Genomic DNA, 23,390 nt, shown 5'->3' on the forward strand with positions numbered 1-23,390 from the left:
CCGACCGACTGCTGGCTGAAGACTGCGATGATAACATGACACCGCGAGTCTGCTCCACTCTCACGGGCGTCGCCTCAGCAGGAGGAAGGTGATTTAACTTGACACGTTTCCCTGTTGACATCACGTGCTTGCAATTCGCACAGCGAATGATACCTTGGTGAATATAGTGGGTGAATAATACGAACTAGGGACCGGAAAAATTCGCGGATTCAATGACCTCTATGATAGCCTCCATTATCCTCTGCACTTCTCAAGTTAACACGCGTGTTCATTGGGTACTAAATTGTGAGTCGTCTCCACTGGGTGGCTTGTGATTCGACGCTTCTTTGGTCGATAGTCTCTCATTGGCCCAGAGAGCTCCAGTTAAACTGCGAGCCAAAACTCACAAGGGAAAACAAATAGGGTAAAAACCATATCTTTGATTTTAGTGACCTAAAAATTAGTAGTTTTTCTTTCAAGACCCATTAAATTCGAAACTCTCAAATCTTTGTGCTGCTTCTGCTATTGGAGAACTGCATGCCAAAAGTATACCCATGTACCTTAAAATTCCTTGTGAATGGCTCTGAGCCTGCCAATATATTTAGTCCCTAGAGCTCTACTTCATGTATACCGTGTCGGAAAGAATAACCCATAGCTAGGCTCAGCTTTTATAACCACAATCAAGCCACATTAGTGTGCTCATTGGACGATACCAAGGTCAGACGCGAATGGCCGTTGTATGCAGAATAAGTCAGAATTCGACTGAAAAAATAATAATTTGAAAACATACAGAACTTCTAATGACGTTAAAACCTGGATACTCTCTCTTGTGGGCACAATTCGGATCCAGCCATCCTGATATCTTTTTTTCCATGTGATTCCCTTCAGAGCAATCTGGAATGCAGGGGCGCAACAACAGGGGGGGGGGGGGGGGGGGCCAAGGGTATCACCCCTCTGAAACCTTGAAGTGGGGGCAAACGAGGGCAAACAAAATGCTGTGTAATCAATTTTTAGATAATAAAACTGCTTAATAGCACCATTTTCCACCTTGAAATACAAATTTTCCCGGGGGAGGACCCCCGGACCCCCGCTTCAATAGGCCCCCCCCCCCCCCCCTTTTGGAAATTTAGTTGTTGCGCCCCTGCTGAAATGGTTCTTTAACATGGCCATGTCAGATACCTCACGTGGTTTCTTTGAAATGCATTATTTTCGACCGCATCATCTAAAGATCTTTCTGTCACTTGTTTTCCTGCAAATCATTGATACCTGCATATTTTCTAATGTTTCCATTCATAACATGGTAATATACAGTCAACAAGCATCTGTTATGTAAACAGATTACTTTGGGTGATGCTCGTGCCAGGGACAACTGAGGTCCGTCCATGGACAACTGCAGCGAGTCCTCGACGCTGGTGCCCTACACCGAGTACAGCCTGCGGCCGGAGACGTACGTGATCCCCGCCGTGTTCGCGCTCGTGTTCGCCGTGGGCGTGGTGGGCAACGGGACCCTGGTCCTCATCTTCGCGCGCCACGCCGACATGCGCAGCGCTCCCAACACGCAGATCCTCAGCCTCGCGCTGGGCGACCTGCTGGTGTGCCTCGCGGCGGTGCCCTTCACGTCCACCGTGTACACCCTGGAGTCGTGGCCCTTCGGCGAGTTCGTCTGCAAGCTCAGCGAAGCCGCCAAGGACGTGAGCATCGGCGTGTCCGTGTTCACGCTCACTGCGCTCAGTGCCGACCGCTGCCTGGCGGTGGTGGCGCCCATGAGGCGGCGCACCGGGGGCGGTTCCCGCGCCCCGCGTCTCGCCGCCGCCATCTGGCTGCTGGCCCTACTTTGCGCCACCCCTGCCGCCGCCAACTCCTTCATCAGGCGGTTCAAGGTCGGTGCTGCACACTACTTGCATACACGGGCCTCGAATCGCCTTGCATTCTTAGATCCCTTTTCTAAAACAAAACTAAGTACATACCAACACATCAAAATCATTTATGGGATTTTTTTTATTTATTTTACTAATAAAATGTAAGTTTAGTTAGAGAACATGAATTACATGCCTGGAATAGTCTTTGCTTGGCTGCAAATAATATTTTTTCCTGTTGAAATGATTGAGATTTAATTGATAATGATAGATATTTTTAGTAATAAAAGATTTTAAAAAATTATAACCAAAAAATTGTTCAATCTGAGATCATGCTCTCTCATTTTTGTATTATTGAACAGGTATTATTTTTCTGGGGTTATTCGCCATAATAGTGTGATGACCTGCTGCCTTCTGCCGAGAAGTTGTTGACTTAATTAAATAAGGGCCTGCAAATAAGTCCACACCTAGAACTGAGACTCTTCTCAGGGTCTATTGTCGCAGATAACAAATTAACCTATAAAATGAGAATGTGCCATGGTAAGTGCTAGCAAAATACGACCAAGTGTTTAAACCTGAAATACAACTACCATTACAAACATCTGAAAGTCGAAGGGATCACTTTAAAAATGCAAACGACCATGTGGATCGGACACGGGAAAAGGCCTTGTAAGTCCATGGCCGTAACTAAACTCATTGATATTATTATGATCGCCAAATCCCCAGCCCTGTGCTGACGTAGCTATGAAAAGTCTTGAGACTTGTTGATTGTTAGTGAGGCGCGAGCCACGTTCCACAACCGGGTAGATGAATTATGTACGACAACAAAAATTCTTGTGTGGGACACTAAAAGATTGTGTTAAACTGCTGGCGACATCACACTATTGCTCAAAACACGGTCAGTGATGAACAAAATTTGAGAAGCCCAGCAGTGCAAAACATGCCTAGCCTCAGGGATGGTTGATGTTAAAACTAGCGGATATCCTAGTCGCTACGCACTACTAGGAGCCAGCTTTCCACACAAAACATGCAGTGAACTCCATAGTAGTTCAAGCTATGTTTTGAGCATCATCATGCTAAGTCACAATTTTTAATATTTTTTTAAAAAAATGCCTGTGGCTTAAAATAAACATTCACTTTTAATTATAACACATTTAATACAAAAAAAAAAACTCTCGTCGATTGCAGCATGGGCGACAGTGGCTGTGCCGGCTGTACATAGCCTTGCACTGTGCTGCACTCGAGGTACATTCTGGTTGTGTACACTGATACATATTACCCGTCAATGCGGCGATGTGACATGGTGGCATGTGCGGATAGAAGCATCATCTGGTGTCGTCAAATGTTAGGGGCCACTTACATGCACAGTTTGGAGCGACATTCTGAAATGAGAAATTTCAACCTGTCCTGGATTCTCCCCCCACACACCAGGAGTTAGTACTGTCGGTTCACAAACATCTGCCCACGTTGCGACGATGTTATTCTCCGCACGTATGTAAACTGATTGAAGACCCGGCCGATTGGAAGGCCAAACCTTAAGTGTACCCCTTTAGCTCTTGGGTAATTGTTTGGTGTGCAGGTGTCTAAGGACTTCACACTGGAGGTGTGCTACCCGTTCCCCGAGCACCTGGGCCCGCTGTACCCGATGGCAGTGGTCACCTGCAGGTTCCTGGTGTACTACCTGCTGCCGCTCGCTGCCATCGCGCTCTGCTACGCCCTCATGGCGTGCCACCTGTTGCACAGTGCCGCCGCCATCCCGGGCGAGGGCCGCGCCCAGGCGCACCAGGCGCGCGCCCGCCGGAAGGTGATTATCTGATCTCTGTTCGTTCCACACTCTCACGCCCAGCTTTTTCTAGGCTTGAGTCCTGTGGCGGATCCAGAGGTTCACCTCGGAGGGGGCACTCTAAGATTTCAGAATAGCCAGAGAAAAAAATGTCTTAAAATTACTAAATTTGTATTCAATCTACTCACACTACACATAATAACATCCAACCACCAGATCTTATGATTCTACAAGAAATTCATTAATTATATTAAAATATTTTATTGGTTTCAGAAACAATCATTTTTGTAGACAATATTAATGTAGCAGACAACTGGTTTTTCAGGGGGGGGGGGGGGGGGGGGCACTTTCCCCTGGTGCCACCCCCCCCCCCCCCCTTGGATCCGCCACTGCTTGAGGAGTGGGTTTGCAGAATTATCGAGCATATGATCATGGTCCACCCAACTAAAAACTTTGTAAGAGATAAGTTTACAACTGAGGAATGCTAGGCCAGTTCCCTAAGAATGCTTTTAATTAACCATTTACCAGCTTCTCTCACTCGTACTCTAAACAATAAATTTCCCAGTGTTTTCCCTACCTCAACAAAAAAAATTTTTTTCCTCTCGTATGTCGTTTACTAATCTTGCAAGCTAACTACATATAAATACTTATCAACCACATGTAACATGTCAAATTGACTATAAATGTTTGTAACTACATTATGGTGATCAGATGTACGACTGTTGACATCTGTTATAATCAGTGACTAAAACAGTTGGTGTCTCATTAGGCATGAATTAGTGTTTAAAATACAGACTGGTTTTAAGACAGAAAGGACAATACTGATATTAAAAATTACCAATCCAGTTTGGTATTAACATTCTAACACATGTGCCCACTCCGGTGCTGGGAGTGCAGTGTTTAGAGACTGGCCGGGCTATCTCCATCGCTCGGAACCTGCCTTTATGAGTACGCCAGGTGATATTTTAGGCTCCATCTACACCTTAACTACACAGACCAATGTCATATAAATTTTTCTATTTTAGCTATGCAGGGTTGAGGCTTTTTAACTATTGTATGCCGCACTAGCCACGTCTAATGTAATGCCTCCTACCTCTCATCGATCAAAAACTGTTTCCCTTGACCTATCGCTCCGACCTCTTGAAGTCTAGCTTCCACTACAAAACTGTTATCACACAGCCAGATGGGTGGTGCGCTGAGCACAAACAAAGAAGGCCCACATCAGTTCTGCCAATACTATTCCTGAATTTCCCAGGGATTTTAAGATACATTTTCAATTACCTGAGTTTTCTCCATTTTCAAGATTTTCCCTATTTGAGGGGATTCTGATTTAAGTGATTGCAATTATTTTGATATTTCAACCCCAGACATGACCTTAAATTTTCTAAAATGGTTTAATGGTGTGTTGCCATCACCTGGAGTCTGGGCATCAAATCCTGGGGTGGGCTTAGTGATGGTATTGGTGTTGGATTGCTAGTTATTCAGGAGGGTGCCAGGCTAGTCCAAGTCTAACTGAACAGCTGTGTTCGTGGGTCTACAGCCCCCGGCACGCCATTCAAACTCAAAGGCCAGGATTGTAACCAAGTGTGTTTGCACAGTCCCTAGCCAGCATAATGAACTGATTCCTGTGACAAATTAAAACTGATAAATGAATTGAATATTTTTGAAACACAAAGTTTTATCAAAATGTAATTTGCATGATAACAGATATGGCACAAGCCGCCAGAAGTGTTGTTGCTCTTTAAGACACATCACATTTCGCTTAGCAGTAATCTAAAGGGGTTTTGATTTTACACGGTCAAAACCATTTGTTCAATGTTAACCGTGAATTTGGCTCGGCTGTCAGTAATTTCTTGCAAAATTTCTTCAAACAACTTATTTTAAAACACATATTTTCCTATTAAAACCTTATTGTTAGTTTCTCTGATGTATCTGCAATCATTCTGAAGAATTCATCTGCTCATTGTCAGTTTTTCACGTTTGAATCCAGCCAAGTTGGCAGCAAAACATGAATTCATTTAGCATCCTCTAGAAGTCTTAAGCCTGTATCACACACTGGAAGGTTTCATACAGACTCCACTAAAAGTTTCCAGCAAAACTACTTGCTAAGCCTCCATGGCAGCCGGTATGGATGTTTCTATGGACAAAACTATCACACACAGACTTTGCGACTGGTGTAGGCATAAATTATGCAAATGATCACCAACACTTTTTGCATTTGTGTTTGTATAAAACGAGGATGTTTCTCATAGTCATTGCATAATGCTTCAACAGACCAAACGTTCACAGATTTTCAAATCAATAATCACGATAACTTCAATCCCTCCAAATTAAATTATGGTTTTAAACACTAGATTCACACTACCACTTCATTCAGATTGGATGGCTAAAAATGTCCACCTTCTATACGAAACTTTCCACAGAAATTCGAACATGACCAATTACAAGAACTTCCATGAAAACAGCCAGCGCTCTGCTGGTTCTTCCACAGAACCATCCACACCAGCTGCCATTGAAAATCTTCCTTCTTGTGATAAGGGCTTTTATCTAGATGGTCCCACCTAGTGTCCATCTGGGTGGAGCTACAGCAACAACCATGTGGTCATCTGCCCTGCAGGTGGCCAAGACGGTGCTGGTGTTCGTGGCCGTGTTCGCCGTGTGCTTCCTGCCGCACCACGTGTTCATGCTGTGGTTCTACTACAACCCCCGCGCCGAGCAGGACTACAACCTGTTCTGGCACGTGTTCCGCATGGTGGGCTTCTGCCTCAGCTTCGCCAACTCGTGCGCCAACCCCATCGCGCTGTACTGCGTCAGCGGCGCCTTCCGCAAGCACTTCGACAGGTGCGCCGACCAACCACAACAGTCGTAGATCCCAGGAGGCCAGCGGGGCCTGGCCCACCCTATCCCAACTGCAGAGGCAATCATAACTGTGAAAACGAGGATGATAAACGTAACACTAACACCACAACTACGTTTTGAGGAAAACTTGTTGAATCCTAAAATGTTTACAGCTTATTGCACGGATAAAGGCCTTGACCGCCAAGTGATATGCCTCGTCTAGATCACCCACACCTCTGCAAATACTACATACGTATTTGCACCCTTGATTTTCAATTTATAATATCTTAGGGGGCACAGTTCCAGACTCGTGGTTTTTCTAGTTAATGCATTATCACCACTAAAATATGTTAATTCATAGTAACAAACAAAAACTTTCAGACACAATTTTGTTAAATGTCAGCAACAATACTGTTTCAATGAGAAAAAAGTTTGTCTAACTGAAACTCAGTGGCTATTATCCTATTGGAGGGATGAGGGAGTCACTCCCCTCCAAACAAACATCACTTATAAAATAACCTGGTCATATGACAAAAATAACCTACTATTTTTTGTAAAGTTGTATATTTCAAAAATAAAAACCATGTTAGATAACTTTTAAGACTCAAGAACTGCTTTAGAATAGCCTTAAAATGGGTCATTATTATTTTTAACATTATCGAATCACCATCTAACTGGGATATAATCCATGCTAATACACCCCCCCCCCCCCCCACACACAAAAAAAATTGAAGCCTTTCAAATGTCCCATTTTAATCTTTAAACATATTCATACCAAAGTAAATTAATAATTACATGATTAACTCTCTTCTCGGAAGGAAACACTAGCAAACGACTTCACCTGCACTTACATGTTTTTCCTCTGTAAAACTCACCCCATTCAAATTAATTATTGGTAATTCTAAAGGAAAATATTTTCTGAAAAAAAGTTGTAAGTAGCATTTTTACTCCCTGACAATTTCTACTCATTCAAGTTGTTTGGTACCACTCTTGAGTAGTTAGACAGCTTTTTTATATTGCAATTATAATAATTATCAGTTGGAATAGGTTGGCTACATTCAAAATATTTTTAATAGTGTAGACGGTTAGGCTAGGTTAACTACATTAAAAATACTTTGAATGCATTTGAACAATTGGTTATGAATTACCTATCATAGCTAACCTAACCTACTTAACTGCAAAATTTGATGTTGAAATGAAAAATCTACAGTAGTGAAGTAGGCACCACTCAATATAAAAATTAGTATAACCAAAATAGTTATGTAATTTAAATTAAAAATAATATAAACTATATTTATTGTGTGTTTAGATGGAGTTGCCAGATTCACAAGTTAAATTAAGGTTACCTGATTTGGAAAGCTACCTAATTTCACGAGTCACTCGCTCCATACAGATGCTCTTGCAAATTTGCTGATTATGATCATGCTACACTTCAGTGTACAATGTTTTTTCTAAAAAAAATTTCAATTTTTAAATTTCTTAATGATTCCGATGTCATTTCATTACTAAGTTTTCTCAAACCTGACACCCAGACAAGGACAGCTCTAATGGCAGAATCAGTGCACCGGTGCGGCATCTGTGCAGGTACCTGCGATGCGGACAGCGTAGACGCGCCACGGGGAAGCTGGGTCGCCACGAGACCGGTCTCCTCACCACCACAACCACAATCACCACGTGGTCGTCGCCACGGCACGCCCAGCGCGACGCTCGCAGCTGCCCCGCCGCGCGGCTCACGAGTCCCAACACATTGTCGGCCGTTCTACAGGAGTGACACGCTACCCCAACCACTCACCCCAACTTTTGACAACACAAATAATAACTGTAACGATAAAATAACCTACTGCAGTTCACACCTGACATACCTAATCAGTTCTATTTTTTTTTTTAAACGCAGTCCACATTCGTTAAATTCACAAATATTAAAAGAGTTAGTAGAGACCGGAAAAATTTGCGAATTCATTTCGTTATAGGCTGAAATTCAAACATGTGTATAATTCTGCTGGTTCTGCTATATGATCGCGGTTTAACTGGAGTTCTCTGGGCCAATGAGAGACTATCGACCAAAGAAGCGTTGAATCACAAGCTACCCAGTGGAGACGACTCACAATTTAGTAACCAATGAACACGGGTGTTTACTTGAGAAGTGCAGAGGATAATGGAGGCTATCCTAGAGGTCATTGAATCCGCGAATTTTTCCGGTCCCTATACATTAGATACACATTTTAACAGAGTACTATTATTTAACATTGCAGACACTCCATCCAAACACTCAGAATCCTAGTCATCTGCCCTCCTCTTAATTTGTAGCTAGGCCTGCGACTGCCACACATTATCCGTGCCCACACTCTCGCGTGCACAAAGGTCAGGTGCTGCCTTGATATTCCCCATCAGTGCTTCTTCCACTTAGCTCTCAGAGGGGGTGAATTTTCACTTGCAGGGCGCATTACTTGGCTCCTTACATTTCATCCACCAATACCCTTAAAATAAGCAGAATAGTGGTTTAAGTTATATATTTCCATAGTATTCTAATGTAATGCACAACAAAATGTTTTTTTTCTCTCCATCCTTTTTTTTTAATTTACAGAAACTATGGGCAAAGTGTCTGTGGGTGCAAAGCTCTCTCAGAGATGCCTGGTATAAAAACTGCTCATTCACAACTGTTTCCAGTCTGAAGGTTAGATCGTAGCCTCTCCCATTCCCCTTAGGTCCATCTTTTACAGTTTCTCCTCTGCTTTATCCACCTCAATTCTTCACGCTCCTTTTAGCCATCTGGCTCTTGCCCTGCAAAGAGGCCCTTGTCTCATTATTCTCTTTGATAGCATCACTTACGCAATCTTTTAATAAGTCTGAACTTCACAAATAAGTTGTCAAAGAGATGATTTCTACAGATAGAAATTAAGGAGACCGTCAGTATTGAATAACGACACAGCTTTAAAGGAATGATTTTCATTGAAAATAAAAAATGTTAACTAATAATGGTTTTGAATATTCCTCACAGTGTACTTCATATTGACTTCCTTTTACAATGAGTAACACAAATGTGTGCAGCGCCAGACAACTGCAGAACACTGTACCTATTACATGAACATGTGTTAACAAAAGCAGCAAGCACAGTTAATGCAATGGCTTGTATCGGCAGGAAATTGCAGGAGCTTATTAGTGTAATTAACCTATTAAAAGTTATACATATTCAATGTAGAACTTAAAAGTTTCCAAGACTGCATTACATATCTAAATGACGGGTGAGATGCCAATAAAAATTAGCAGGTTTAATACAGGTAATCATAAAAACACTTAGATAGGTTCATGACCTACAAGTGCTTGGGGAGAAAACATGTAGAAAACTGTGGTAGTGTTTTTGTAGAAAAATTTTTTTCCTCCCCCATGAGTTCATTTTTCTTAGTGGGATCGAAGAATCATCAGCAGCAAACAAATCTCAGCATTCTGACATGTTTAAAACTTATGTTATAATTGTTGGGTACAAGATTTTGTGGTGAACTGTGACAAAACCAAATTAACAGCAAAAGTACATCAATACACCATAACACTGAAAAACAATCGAAATTGTGAAATTAATCAGAATTTTAATAAAACTTACCTCACAAGCTCATATTATAAGAATGTTATCTTTTAATATATTATATTAAATTAATGTAATTTGTGTGTATGGACCAAATGAACATAACATTTTTTTTTACTTTTATTTTCTTTTCACATTATCAACTCCATTTGTATTTCTGATGTTTTTTTTTTTTTTTTTTTTAGTTATTCTGTCCTGGATATGCTTATTTATTGTGTAAATACTTCATGTATCATATCAAAATTAAATTTTTGGTGAAGCATACCAAACATTTTGGTGTCATGTGTTTGTTGAATAAAACTAGACCCTTATAAAAAAATTTACAATAATTCTAGTTAAACAGTGTCCTAGTTAACACATTTGGTTATTACGATTTGTTAACTTTTGCACTGTGGTGTTTACAAATCATGCTTTGAAAACACAGAACCTAAGTGTTATTCTCAAGTTAGCTAGCTCATGAGGTGGCAAGAGCAAAATGTTTTCTAGAATGAATATCAACCAAAATTTTCAGTGGTTGGTTGGCATTTTCACCAGTTCCCCAGACTGATACCAAAAAATAGAGATGCGCATGAATGTATTACTCCTGAACAACTTATGAAGAAATTGGTGGATATTTTAAGAGAATATAGATATAGCAGTTCACTGAATTCAAATACAACTGACATCCTATTATCTTTAAGAAAAATTATGAAATATAGAAGCAGACTGTTATGTAAAAGTCCATGCAGTTATTCAAACATTAAAGAGGTACTCTGTGTTCACTGTGATTTTCATTCCATTTTATATTTTAATAATTTCCTATGAAACAATGTTATTTAAAAAAAAAAAAAACTTTGTTATAGAAATCAAAGAAAAATTTGTACTTCGTCATGATTGCATTATATACCTAATTTGACTAAACAAAACAGCAAAATCCCTATTTACACCTTTCGGGGGGTACGAAGGAAAAAATGTAAATTTCAGGAAAGTATAAACTGGGGGAAAACTCATCTAATATATATGTACCTCATTTCAAGAAAATTTTCCTTCAAAAATAATTTAACTTTACAATAAAGAAAAATTAAATGTATACTAGCCTAAATACACCTCAATACTCAAGCCATACCTAAAACAGATCACAAAAAAAATAGTTTTAAATTTCTAACTGAAAAAAATAATTACTTGTATTATAAGGTTGAACAAAAACTATAAAAATATTGAGAACTTTCAAACATTTCCAAAAGAAAATTTACACATTAAATAATTTATTACGAAAATTTAAAATAATTTTGTATCGAAATAAAATGACACCAAAAAAAAGTGACCCAAATGCAAGATGGAAATAACGTAGTGTACTGATAACTAGAGACCGGAAAAATTCGCTGATTCCTTTAGAGACAGGCAGAAAGCCAAACTCGTTTAGCTTAATGCTGCGTCAGTGATTGGACCTCAATTTACCTGAAGGACTCTGAGTCAATGGCAAACACTAGACAAAAGAAGTATCGAATAATAAGAATCGCAGTAAACAGGTGTCCCAAGTCGGTAGCCAATGACCAGGTGATAGGATAGTTGCCCGAGTACATATAGAGAATCGTGGAGTCTATCCTAGTGGTCATTGAAACCGCGAATTTTTCCAGTCCCTACTGATAACTACTCCAACCATGCTGCAGGCTATCAAAAATAGTTTTCTTGGCAAGAGAAACCGTGAGCGTGCTGATGTTAATCGGCGAGCTATCAATATTGATACTCAACTACATGTGCACACACTATACAAGATGCCAACCAGTTGTAACAGAACAGGTACAGTCAAACCTCTATCGTTTTTCAGGGGACCAACAAAAAAATTCAGTAGATGCAGACATTCAATAGATGTGGACTTCACTCTTAGATTTTGAAAAAAAATATTTCAACCTCAAAATTAGTGTCAGAAATATATCAGTTACTTGTCATTAAAGTTTAATCAGCTGAAAAAAAAAAAATGGAAGCATTTTACTTAATTCAATTTACACTTGCAAAAAAAAAAAAAAAACATACGCACAATAAACCTACGTGGAAATTAAAGTATTTTTCAATATCCTGAAGTCTGAAATATGTTTACTCATGTCATCAAATGTAGAGCTGTACTGAAGAAGCCGATTTTGCCAATATTTAGTTGAATCAGCATTTCTGCCGACTTCCGATATGCTTGTTAATTTTCGGCAGATATTACTGAAAAAACGAAAGACTGCCATAACCTAAAAATCCACGAGTACCTTTTTCACTTTTCGTAGTAGTACTGCATTCTTTTAGATCGCATTATTTCTTCGCAACAAGTGCCAACCGTACATATAAAAACTTAACATGTTTTTTTTTTTCAATAATATTCTTTAATTTTAATTTGTCATAAATAAATACATTACCATCACGGTAAATATACATCTCGGTTGTTACGGTAACTATAGTGCAAATGTGGTAGCTATCGTGCTTCTGTAGTATTATGGTATCTACAAAGAATCTATAGTTCTTTTTATGGTAATTATCGTAAGATAACAATTGGGTTTGTACTGTAGTTATGGTACATACATATTTCATGGTAAGTGTTTGTTCATTTGTCTTTTCTTCATGTTTACGTGCTCCATTACTTGGCTGCAGATTTAAGGTGATTTTTACTACTTCTGTATACAATCGTTACTGTTTTTATGACTGTTTCTGTCTAAGAAATGGTTATTTCTGCAAAATCTTTGTGGTTAAACGATCATCTATTATAATTTATATTGACGGGACCACATATTTTTTACGATCAATGTGGACAAAACGATAATTCGAACATCGGTACAAGCTGACTTTTTAAACCTTAGTTGTATGGCAATTTTGCAGGGACCGTAGAAAGTATACGATAAACACGGACAATCGATACATGCGAGTTCGATAGATAGAGGTTTGACTGTAATTGAAAACATGTCTGAAAGAGAGTTGACACATAAGACTTCATCATTTGTTAATTAAATAAATTTCGTGTAATTTTGTAACAAATAATAGATTTCAATGTAAAAAAAAAGTTTTCAGGTAACTTCAACCTGAGAAATAATAATAAAGATCTCATGAAGAAAATTGCAAGAATGAAACATTTGAAGATTTTTAATGGGAAATTGTACTGTGTGAGAACGTCTTAAATGAGTTTTACATCAATAAAAACAAGTTTTTACAACCTATACGAGACGTGAATAGTTGTAAGATAGTAATTTCCCCAATGCAATTTGATGGAAAGTACTGCATTACATTCAATGGTACCTAATTGGGACTTAAATTTAAATTACGGGATTCCACTGTATTTTATTACAAGTATGAAGTTCAGTAGGCAGTACCCGTAAATCAAAAGTTTGATCTTAGATTTTTTATCTGAGAAAACTTACATATCATCTGGGTTATGTAAAATGCAGAAAATAAGTGACCAAAGCAATTCAACTGAAGCTACAAACCCTATTAACAAGTGAAACCAAACTAAAACTTGGTTTGGTTTTGCACGCACTACTAATGTGCCATGTCTGTCAGCCAGCAGAAATATAATATTAAATTAAAAATGCTGGAGAGAACGATGCTATAAAAACGGTCTCACCATGTGCTCTTATGCTGGCTAGTTCGTTATTTCGCAGTGGAACCGTGGACACATCATATCTGTCACTCCTTGCAGGCCTTCCTCTGTGATGTGCACTTAACGACGAGGTCTCCACTATCTCAGAACGCTGAAGTCTCATTGGCACAGTGCATTATGTCAGTCGGAGTAATAGTGTTCCATCTCAGATTCTCCCACCAAAATTTCTTCATGAATAAAAATTAAAATTTTTCATCCCTTCAGAAAATACATTTTGCTAACCAAACCAGAACTATACACCACTTTTCATAAAGAGGGTAATATGCCCAACATCTGGGTTATTATAATATTTAGGGATGTGCGAATCCTTGATTTTCAGTTCGGTTCAAATTCAATTCGAATCCCTGGCAATATTTGAGATGTGAATCCGATTTCGAATATTAAGCACAGAATAATTAAAAATAACTGATTAATTTAAAAATAATGTGTGTTCTCTTTTTTCTAACTGTAACTACTGGCAATTATTAATTACACAGATTGAAATGTTTATAATTATGTAAACTTAATTAATGATAAACACTTTAATATATGAAAACCAGAACATATTAGATTCTCCAACTCAATCGTAATAAACTGCACGCCCCAGGGAAATCTAAGTTTTATAAACGTTTCAGCAAACAAAACCATTTTTTCTCCAATAAATAGCCAAGACTTTTTTTTTGCAGCTTCAAATCTGCTTTTAGTATCACAAGTTACAGTAGATATGGCAGAGGGGCATGCCAGGCTGCCCACTTTGAAGGATCGGAGGCGGCCGCAGGTTCGAAATCAAGTGACAGACAAACAAGAGCGTGATGTGAACAACGGCGTTTATTGAACATGGAGCGGGCGAGCCTACTGCTCCTTGACCTCGCGCAGGCGACGCACGGCCGACCTCACGGACGCCGCGGCCGTCGTGCTGTAGACCCAGGCTCCCCCCGCCACCGTGCGCTTGCACCTCTTGCACGACCAGATGCCCACACAGCTGCGCTTCATCGCGTCCTGCAACATCCGTGGCTCACGACAGACAGAACTCGCCAAACCCTGCTTCCATGCCAACTACCTAATCATTTTTTAGGCCACAATCCATAACTTATACACAAATGACAGACAAAAAAACACTAACATTTTAATAACTAAAAAAATAATAATAATAAATTGGTTGTCTGTAAAATTGGTTTACGGACGATAGTTTAACGTGGCAACGTCATAACAAAACATTGATGAAATGATTGCATACTTTTATGAATAAAATTGAATCACTTTTATTGAATTATCACAATTTTTTATGGATACAAAGATGGAGTGAAATGATATCTACAATTTAATTGATAAATTTACTTTTATTTGCACTCATTAATTCAAATATGTTTATTACTTTAACGAAGAGTATTTTAAATATAACTTTTATACATGTTTGCTATTTAACTTCCTCCAATCTGTGTTATTCTGTTAAGGATAGGACAATGATAGGAAAAGTAGGAAACGAATGGGAGTGTTTCAAGTTTAATGTGCCTCGAAAAAGTCAAATCGATGGTTGTTCCAATTGAGTAGAAGAGAGATAGATGCGGCACAAGCGTACAATGAGCGTAATGGGACACAGCGTAACGGGACACTTTTTCGTGCGGTGCAGCCGGCGTTCGATTTATTAGACATTGTCACATCAAAAAAAATTGAGCCATATGTTTATAGTTCGAGTAGCCAAATACACTTGAACTATAGACCCAAAAATTGATTACTAAACTGCTCGCTTACACTTTACAAATTGAGTAGAAGAGAGATAGATGCGGCACAAGCGTACAATGAGCTTAATGGGACACTTTTTCATGCGGTGCAGCCGGCGTTCATCAATTTATTAGACGTCACATCAAAAAAAATTGAGTAAATGTTTATAGTTCGATTAGCCAAATACACTCGAACTATGGACCCAAAAATTGATTACTAAACTGCTCGCTTACACTTTACAAATTATTTTTCAAGTCGTAACCATTTTCTATTGCACATAATTGAAAATTTTCTTCGCCAGTCACAGTTAATAATTTAACTGAAAGCTTTAGGTTTACATGAGTGAATAAACATATTATTTTTTTCTAGTGAAACCATCGGTTTCAAAGAATGACTACAAATCAATTTAGAACCATTGAGATAAGTCACTCATTACAGTGTTGAAAAATCTATTGTGTGTGCTCTGAATAGTTGAAAGCAAATTTGCAACAAGCTACAAAAAATTGTTAAGTCTTTACCAGCCGTTGAAATAAAGTAACCTTTTTCAGTCCCTATCTCTTGCCCTTACAAAGCATTAGTATGTGAACAGAAACACTATCTCATGCATCAAAAAACTCCTCTAGTAAATACCACTAAAATTGTATAATTATAGTCCTAATAATGAAATATAAAAAAACATTAATAAATAGTTAGTGATGTTTCCATATATATTACACTTCACTAATAAACTAATTAAGGACATCCTACGGCAAACACCACACATTATGTATGGCGAAACGACACATCAGAGCTTTTAATGAACAGATCAAAAAAATATCCTAGGGCATTATTTCATGCAATTACATAAGTTACAGCCTACAGGTAAATGAGTTTGGTATATTGAAAGGTCAGAAATGCCATGGCATACCCTTTACTTGAACTGTCTGCCATTTAACATTTCTCGACCACATGTTTGTTCGACTATGTTTTGTGATATGTTACAATGAAGAGAAAATTAAAGTTATCACAATATAAAAATATTTATCTAAATTAAATATCTGTAAATATTAATTTGCAAGGGACAAAAATATAAAGTAAAAAAAAAAATTAAGTGAATAATCTGTGAAAAGTAACATAAGGAGTGATATATATTGCAAAACTTATTATGAAGTAATTAAAAGTTTACTCATTTCCTGATTACTGATAGACACCAATAGAAAATACAATTGGGGACTTATTTGGCAGATACTACTACATTGAGTAGTGTTTATTCTATTCTAATCTAATCCTAATCTATTCTAATCTATCTAATCTATTCTAATCTTTAGAACAATGGTTCATATCCAATCCTTTATACTCACTAGAGGAATGGAACAATTAAAATTTTAATGACCTTAAGTTTGTGTAAAATTATACTATTATTGTTAAGATGTTTTTTCTTTAAACTTAAAAATGTGTATTTATATATTATTATGTATTTTCAATGACAATGTCTATTGCACCCTGTGTCTAATGACAATAAATATTATCAATTATCAAGCGTATTTACACGCACAATGAATCCTTAAACATCTACTACTTGATTAAGCAATGGTTGATAAAGCAGTGCTTTTGTGTCCCATTTCCAACTTGATAAGCTAGATTGCACTTAACTCGGTTGTAAATCCTGCCACATGCTGAACGGTTTTCCTATGTGTCAATGTATCATATTGTCCGTGAGCTTCTGCTGCTCGCCTGGCGGACCACAGCAGGTGTCTCAGGTGTGCAGCAGGGACGAACCCGTGTGCTCACAAGCCACTGTGACAGCGTTTGGTGCACAGTGGCGTAGCCGACAGTGTGTCCGACTTACATTGGAGAATACTTATGTAGTGCAGGTTCTAACCGCACAAATAAATTTCATTTTTGTTAGAAATGTATTAGACTATTATCCCGAATGCTACTAATATTAATGATTTTTTTTCAATAGATATTATAATTCTAATAAAAAATTAATCATCTATAAAGTAAATAGCATCAGCCCAGATATTTTTTTCAAACTAATTTCTTCCACTGACTTCTCTGTTATCTGTGTGTTAAACATTTGACTTTGGCTGATTTCAGCTGGTTTTCCGAGGGTTCGCGTGTTCACCTTTCTTGTTCATTCTTGCGTTTCTCTATGACAGCCAATTACAGTAAAACCTGTAACAACCCAGATTACAGCCTTCCTAATGCAATCCAGTAATAATTTTTTATTATAAATTTTTTTGTCAAATTTCAGGTTAGGTTTTCAAATGATGTAAAGTTTTTTTTTTCTTTTTCAAAGTTAGACGTAAGGTGTTTCATCGGGTTTACTATTTTTATTTTTAAATTTCGTAAATTTATATTTCAAGTATTTTTTTGCTGGCTTCTTTGTGTGGGAAGGCACGCTGACGTGATTTTCCTTCATATTTTCCACGACCGAGGCTTTGTTTCACATGCTAGGCGTGTGAGTCACGGTCATGGGAGTGCAAGAAAGATACAAAATCTCTGTCTCGTGGGAACAGAAGTAAGCATTTAGTGGAAGCCTCTGTTACCATGTGCCGTGATTGGCTGAAAATTTCGTCGGCGAGCCCAGGACAAATGCCCGCACAAGGGAGAGGAAGGTTGTAAAATTCAGTCATTGTCCGAATGCCAGGCCGAGCGGTCGTTGTTCGGGCGGCGGACCAAGCAGGCCGTGGCAATGGCTCAGTGTCATATATATTTTTGATGAACAGTTCAACTTTTTTTGTGCGCTCTGTCCGGAATATAGTATAAAATTTACATAAATAAATAAAACAGGCAATACATCGAACACCGTTTATAAATTTCTTCTTCCTTCGTGACCTGCATTCTGTATGTTCCACTCATAACCTAATTTGAGCTAGCCAGAGGTGATGGATAGTGACAAACCAGCAATGGGGTAGTTCCACGAAAATCTTTAAAATAATAAATAGCGCTGTTAAAATTTTCAGAATGTCGTGAATAACAGTTTTGTGACCCACGTTACCGTTACAGTTTAGTTAGGGGCTTGGACGCCCCGACCAGAGTGCTCCGGCACGGACCCACCTTGCCGCAGAAGGAGCAGGTGTACTTGGAGTGCTGTGTGATCTCCATCTTCTTCACCATCTTCCTGAGGGAGGCTCCATAGCGGGTGCCGTACTTCCCCACGATCCCGACCTTCTTGGTGCGCTTGGCCTGCGACACACCGGACACTCAGACCCTCCCACTCCCGGTCCCATTGCTAGAGACCGGAAAAATTCGCGGATTCATTTCGTGATAGGCTGAAATTTAAACATGTGTATAATTCTGCTGGTTCTGCTATTAGCTCGCAGTTTAACTGGAGCTCTCTGGGCCAATGAGTGACTATCGACCAAAGAAGCGTCGAATCACCCAGTGGAAACGACTCACAATTTAGTAACCAATGAACACGCGTGTTTTACTTGAGAAGTGCAGAGGATAATGGAGGCTATCCTAGAGGTCATTGAATCCGCGAATTTTTCCGGTCCCTACCCATTGCCAACGCAACACTAGCACTTTCCCTTGCACACGACCAACACAGCCAGCAAAACCTCGACAAGCCTTCCTCACAAAGTAATCACTAAACAAGGCAGGAATCATACAAATTTTTTTTAACATTATCTCATTTTTAACATATATTATTTATTTGACATGACAAAGTAAATTGATAGTAAATCCTAAATGCAAACAACAACAAAAGAAAATGAGAATAAACTTACATTAAACAAAATATTACCATGAATAAAAAATTGTAAAAATTAAAACACAAGTAGCTGAAAGTGTTTAACATCACCTATTAGGCATTAAAAATTAAATTAAGAAAAAAATTTAAATTTTTAAACAATATTCATTAGGTGGGGGAGGGGGGAGGGAAATAAAAAAAAAATCTACCTGATTAACCATATAGTAAGACCTGTTTTGTGCCATTTTGCTTAAGGAGCATAAGCAAAGCAATTGCAGAGGACACATCCATCTACCTGCATTTTATTATTTGCATTAAACAAGCGTGTACAAGGGGTAACAGGCAAAGGGGTACTTCTACAAGCTAACTGTTCAAAGTCCTAGAAAAAGAGCAACATTAATTTGCTGCTACAGGTTAACAACAGTAATTGTATACATAGTTAAAAAGTTCATTTTGAAAAATGTAAACATGTGGTCAAATGGCTTCTTTTATTTTTTAAAAATTGAAATAATAATAAAATTTGTAAGCATTTTTTTCCCCACATAACTACACAATCACAAATAAAGTGAAACAAATTGCAATGTTAAGAATAACATTTAAAACACTTTAAAATTGTTTACACTATTCACACTTGCAGAAATTACTTTTTTTAAATATGATGCACGAGCAAGAAGCAAACTTAGAACGTGTTTGAAAAAGCCAGTATGTGAATACACGCCAGCCAATCTTAGACGGTAATACTTAATGAAAAGGGCTTTCCCCTAAAGATAATATAACGAGAAATATAGGGATGCAAGTATGGAAAAATTGAAAAAATAGATTTTTTGTTCCTGAAAGTTTTGGTAATGACACTTGTCTGATATTTAACCCTGACCTCACTAAGATGGCCAGGTTGGTGTCACAGTTTTGCTGAAACGTAACCTTGATGCACCGTGATTGTGTAATGGTACCAGGCTGAGCATCTCAAAGCTGGGGAGAAACACTATATTCTCCACGACCAGAGAAGATAAGGATAAAGAGCCTGTCAATTCCCTGATAATTCCCAATTAATAGCCATTACAATTCAAGAAGCTGCAATTCCTGCTAAAGTTAACATTTAAAATGGCATTAAGTCCCAGGGTCAAACACTGAAAGTGGCAGGAATTCTTTGGGCACTCCATGCTTATTCCGGAGGTTTTTTACTTTGGTTTTTTTTTTTTGCTTTGGGGGGTTTATTACTCTATGTTTCCCCTAGTGTTTATGTCCCTGTATAGTGTTTTTTTTTGCTTGTGTATTCTTCCTGCTTGATTCTACTTTTCCTTTGGCAAGAGACTTTATAGTTTGGTATTGCTGTTTGTAGGTGCTACGCAAGGTTCGTGTTGCTGCTTTTCATTGTTATTGTTATTCTTGTTATTACTATTCTTATTGTATATATTCTTGGCCACGGCCTCTGTAAACTATCCTCATTTAATAAAGTATATTTTTGAAAACCAAAACCATGCTTCTCGTATGGTTGTTTTATACATCAAATGCCCAAAACTTATACATACCTAATTTTCATTATTCAAACAAGTACTAACCTAACGTATTAAATTTCACAATTGACCTAACCCTTACAACACGTCCACTCAACATACATGCTTGATTCTTCCATGCATAAGATTGTACATATCCGACTGACCTATATTTGGAAGTAATTTCACCTCTAATTGTTCCTCTTCAATCAAATCACAACATAGTTTATAAACAATTTAAATGTATTTATTCATTGCAGATATTTCTTAATTTTCCATAACCTTTCTTTATTCAAACAACAAACATTACATATTACACACAGACTGTAACTTCAATTACTGCCACAAACTCAAAAAGCAAAGAAGAGGTGTAATTTTCCGCAAAAACGGCAAACAAGCAGAAAAATAATTTTTTATAGCAATGCTTTCAGTACTTACCAGTGATGATTAACAAGTAACAAGCAAATTTGTGTGATTATATGTTCCAAAAACACTTATAATACGAAAATAACTACTTCCCAAACATAGAAACAACCACACAACACTGTAAAGTCAATTTTTTCCTTAATATGAAATCCCACTCTATTCCAACCTCATTGTCCTCCCTATGAAGTCACTATTTCCCTTACTTTTTTCTTCTTGTAATAAGTTTCCTCGTTTCCCAGTATAGCGTATTATGATTGAGTTTTAATTAAAAATGATGGTTGGATACATTAAGTTAGCTACAATTTAAAATATATTTAAAAATTGCTAACCTATCCACCGTCCAAACTATAGTAAAATATTTTTAGTGAACCTTACCTAACCGGTCATTCTCACAATTTAACAATATTTCTAATATGTGAACTAACAAATTGTTAGATGATAAACTACTTGAGTATCATGTCATCTTGGAGAATGTTTGAAAAACATGTTAGAAAACAAACATTTCAGTTCTTTCAATTCAGAAAAGTAGCTCCACTTCAGAATTACCCGTAATTAGGGATAAGTGTCGTAGAATGAGTACTTAACACAAAGAAAATTTCCAATGAAGTAACCTAACCTCAAAAACATAAAACACCCAACATTCAATATCTACATTCAAAAGTTACGAATAAGATATAACTATATTGTAAGTCAATTTTTAAATGTCTCCCATGTATTGAGTTTTTCTCAAGCGAAATCAAATTTCAAGTGAAAATGAAACCATCTTTAAACAAAATACACGTGCTTCAGTATGACAGAACTTAAAATGCACATTGACACTTAAGAGTTAAAAAAAATATATTGTAATTCTTAAACTACAACAATCTACATTTAAATGAAAAATAATCTTAAAATGTTCAAATTACCATGTTGCAAGAAATGTGCCGACCTTACGCCTTGATGAAATATCAACAAATAGGAAAGGTAATAGTGACTAACCGGAAATAAAACTTTGGCTGTTTTCCGAAATCACATAAGTCATACTCAAATATATTAATATAGAATTACAAATTTTTGTTGTAATATTAAGAAAATATAATAAACAATGAAAAAGTCTAGATAAATGAAGTAATAAAAGGTTCACAGACAATAACAAAGTTGAACCATTTCAAGTAATGTTCACAGTGCTTTTCGAGTATTTAAAGTTATTTTTACATACATTAGAAGCTTTCATTGTATAATTTTAATTGAACGTATAATGTAATTGAATGTTTAATTTAACTGCATTATTGCTTAAACAATACATCCCACTACCTTGGGTAGTATTAAAGCTCAGGTTCAAGTAATGTCCGCCATGTCCCATGTTGGCGGCATGCGCCTGCCAACAATATCACTGGCCTCAGATGCTTAAGTCTTAATTTGTTTGTGTGTTTATTTGTTTATGTTAATTAGGTATATCTCAAAGAAATACTATCAATTGTAGCCATTACCATGGTGCGACTTCTGGAAAATTTTTATATAGGTTTGTTTTCATGGTCCATAGACTCCAAAAACACCAAGTGTCGTCTCAGCTTACTCGCCCCGCGAGTCTAACCTTCCGGGGTAAAAACACACCCCCAGTATTACGTAAATTTTCTACCTAGGGAGCGGTGCTTCTTACCACTGCAGCTACATGATGTCAGCCTTGGGCGGTGGCGAAAGCTTCGGCAGCATGACATCACAGGAACAGGTAACAGCGGCAGTGTGAAGGTTTTGCATTCAGTCAGTTTCGTAGTAATTGTGCTGTGCAGCTAATTTTTTTTCCTAACCTAACTTAAACTACCTAAGTGTATTTTTTGGAGATAACAGGGTTAGGGAAGACTCTAGGTGCATCCCAGGTCGAAGCTTTTATGCCTAATCATGGTGGGTTTCATCCCTGCAGAAAGAGTAGCATGTATCATGTGCTGTGCTCGGAGATTGGCCAGCCATGGCAGCAATTGAACTTTAGTCTATAACTATTTAGGTTGTGCCCAGGTAAAACCTGCATAGACACAGGGAAAGCCCTGGCCTCATGTGTGCGGTGTTAAACAGTGCAAGCACTCAGCAGGTCGGTTCAGGACGATAAGGATGGTCCAGGAAGAAGATAGTTGGTTGGGGCAGAATCTTTCTACCATGTTGGGGTCGGGAGGCTATTAGAGCTTTGCTTGTGCGAATCTGGATGTGTACCAGTGACATGTGCGTCCCTGGTGTCGAGTAACAGTACTCGTCGCGCTGCAAGCTGCTAGTCAGCGCATGTGCTTATAGCTAGAAAGTAAGAATGTGTTCAGCGAGTATAAAATACTAGTATTAGTTTGATTATGTTAATAAATCGCTAGCTGGGTCGTCGAATCTCACACTAGATGAGATAGAGCATCAGGTTGCTTGTCGCCAGTAAAATGCTGTCGGTAGTTTGTGAAATTATCCAGTCTGTCTTTGCAAAATCCTAGCTCC

General features: G+C 38.0%; 2 protein-coding genes across 3 annotated transcripts; one reads left to right on the plus strand and one right to left on the minus strand.

Moving 5' to 3' along the window:
- LOC134543318 (neuropeptide CCHamide-1 receptor-like) lies at positions 1 to 10,797 on the plus strand. Of its 2 annotated transcripts, none has more exons than XM_063388261.1 (5): positions 1 to 88; positions 1,343 to 1,859; positions 3,415 to 3,639; positions 6,236 to 6,459; positions 8,041 to 10,797. In XM_063388261.1, exons 2-5 carry the CDS (start codon positions 1,362 to 1,364, stop codon positions 8,225 to 8,227), a joined length of 1,134 nt encoding a protein of 377 aa, XP_063244331.1. In that variant the 5' UTR covers positions 1 to 88; positions 1,343 to 1,361; the 3' UTR covers positions 8,228 to 10,797. The 2 variants fall into 2 exon arrangements, with proteins under 2 accessions (XP_063244331.1, XP_063244330.1); XM_063388260.1 differs by having other exon boundaries at positions 12 to 88; positions 1,317 to 1,859.
- Positions 10,798 to 14,435: 3,638 nt separating this feature from the next.
- On the minus strand, positions 14,436 to 21,937 carry LOC134543319 (large ribosomal subunit protein eL43). Its single transcript, XM_063388262.1, has 3 exons — positions 21,848 to 21,937; positions 18,390 to 18,518; positions 14,436 to 14,624 (listed from the first exon to the last, which is right to left on the minus strand). Exons 1-3 carry the CDS (start codon positions 21,848 to 21,850, stop codon positions 14,478 to 14,480), a joined length of 279 nt encoding a protein of 92 aa, XP_063244332.1. The 5' UTR covers positions 21,851 to 21,937; the 3' UTR covers positions 14,436 to 14,477.
- Positions 21,938 to 23,390: the final 1,453 nt, after the last annotated feature.

This window comes from Bacillus rossius, assembly GCF_032445375.1.
Source record: "Bacillus rossius redtenbacheri isolate Brsri chromosome 9 unlocalized genomic scaffold, Brsri_v3 Brsri_v3_scf9_2, whole genome shotgun sequence".
Lineage (NCBI taxonomy): Eukaryota > Metazoa > Arthropoda > Insecta > Phasmatodea > Bacillidae > Bacillus > Bacillus rossius.

What these genes read in the sequence shown, in the direction of transcription:
- LOC134543318 (XM_063388261.1), top strand. Translation starts at nt 1,362, where the DNA reads ATGGACAACTGCAGCGAGTCCTCGACGCTGGTGCCCTACACCGAGTAC. An exon ending in CCTTCATCAGGCGGTTCAAG is followed by an intron (nt 1,860 to 3,414) that starts GTCGGTGCTGCA and finishes TTTGGTGTGCAG; the next exon opens with GTGTCTAAGGACTTCACACT. An exon ending in TTCCGCAAGCACTTCGACAG is followed by an intron (nt 6,460 to 8,040) that starts GTGCGCCGACCA and finishes GCATCTGTGCAG; the next exon opens with GTACCTGCGATGCGGACAGC.
- LOC134543319 (XM_063388262.1), bottom strand. An exon ending in CCTGCTCCTTCTGCGGCAAG is followed by an intron (nt 14,625 to 18,389) that starts GTGGGTCCGTGC and finishes CGGATGTTGCAG; the next exon opens with GACGCGATGAAGCGCAGCTG.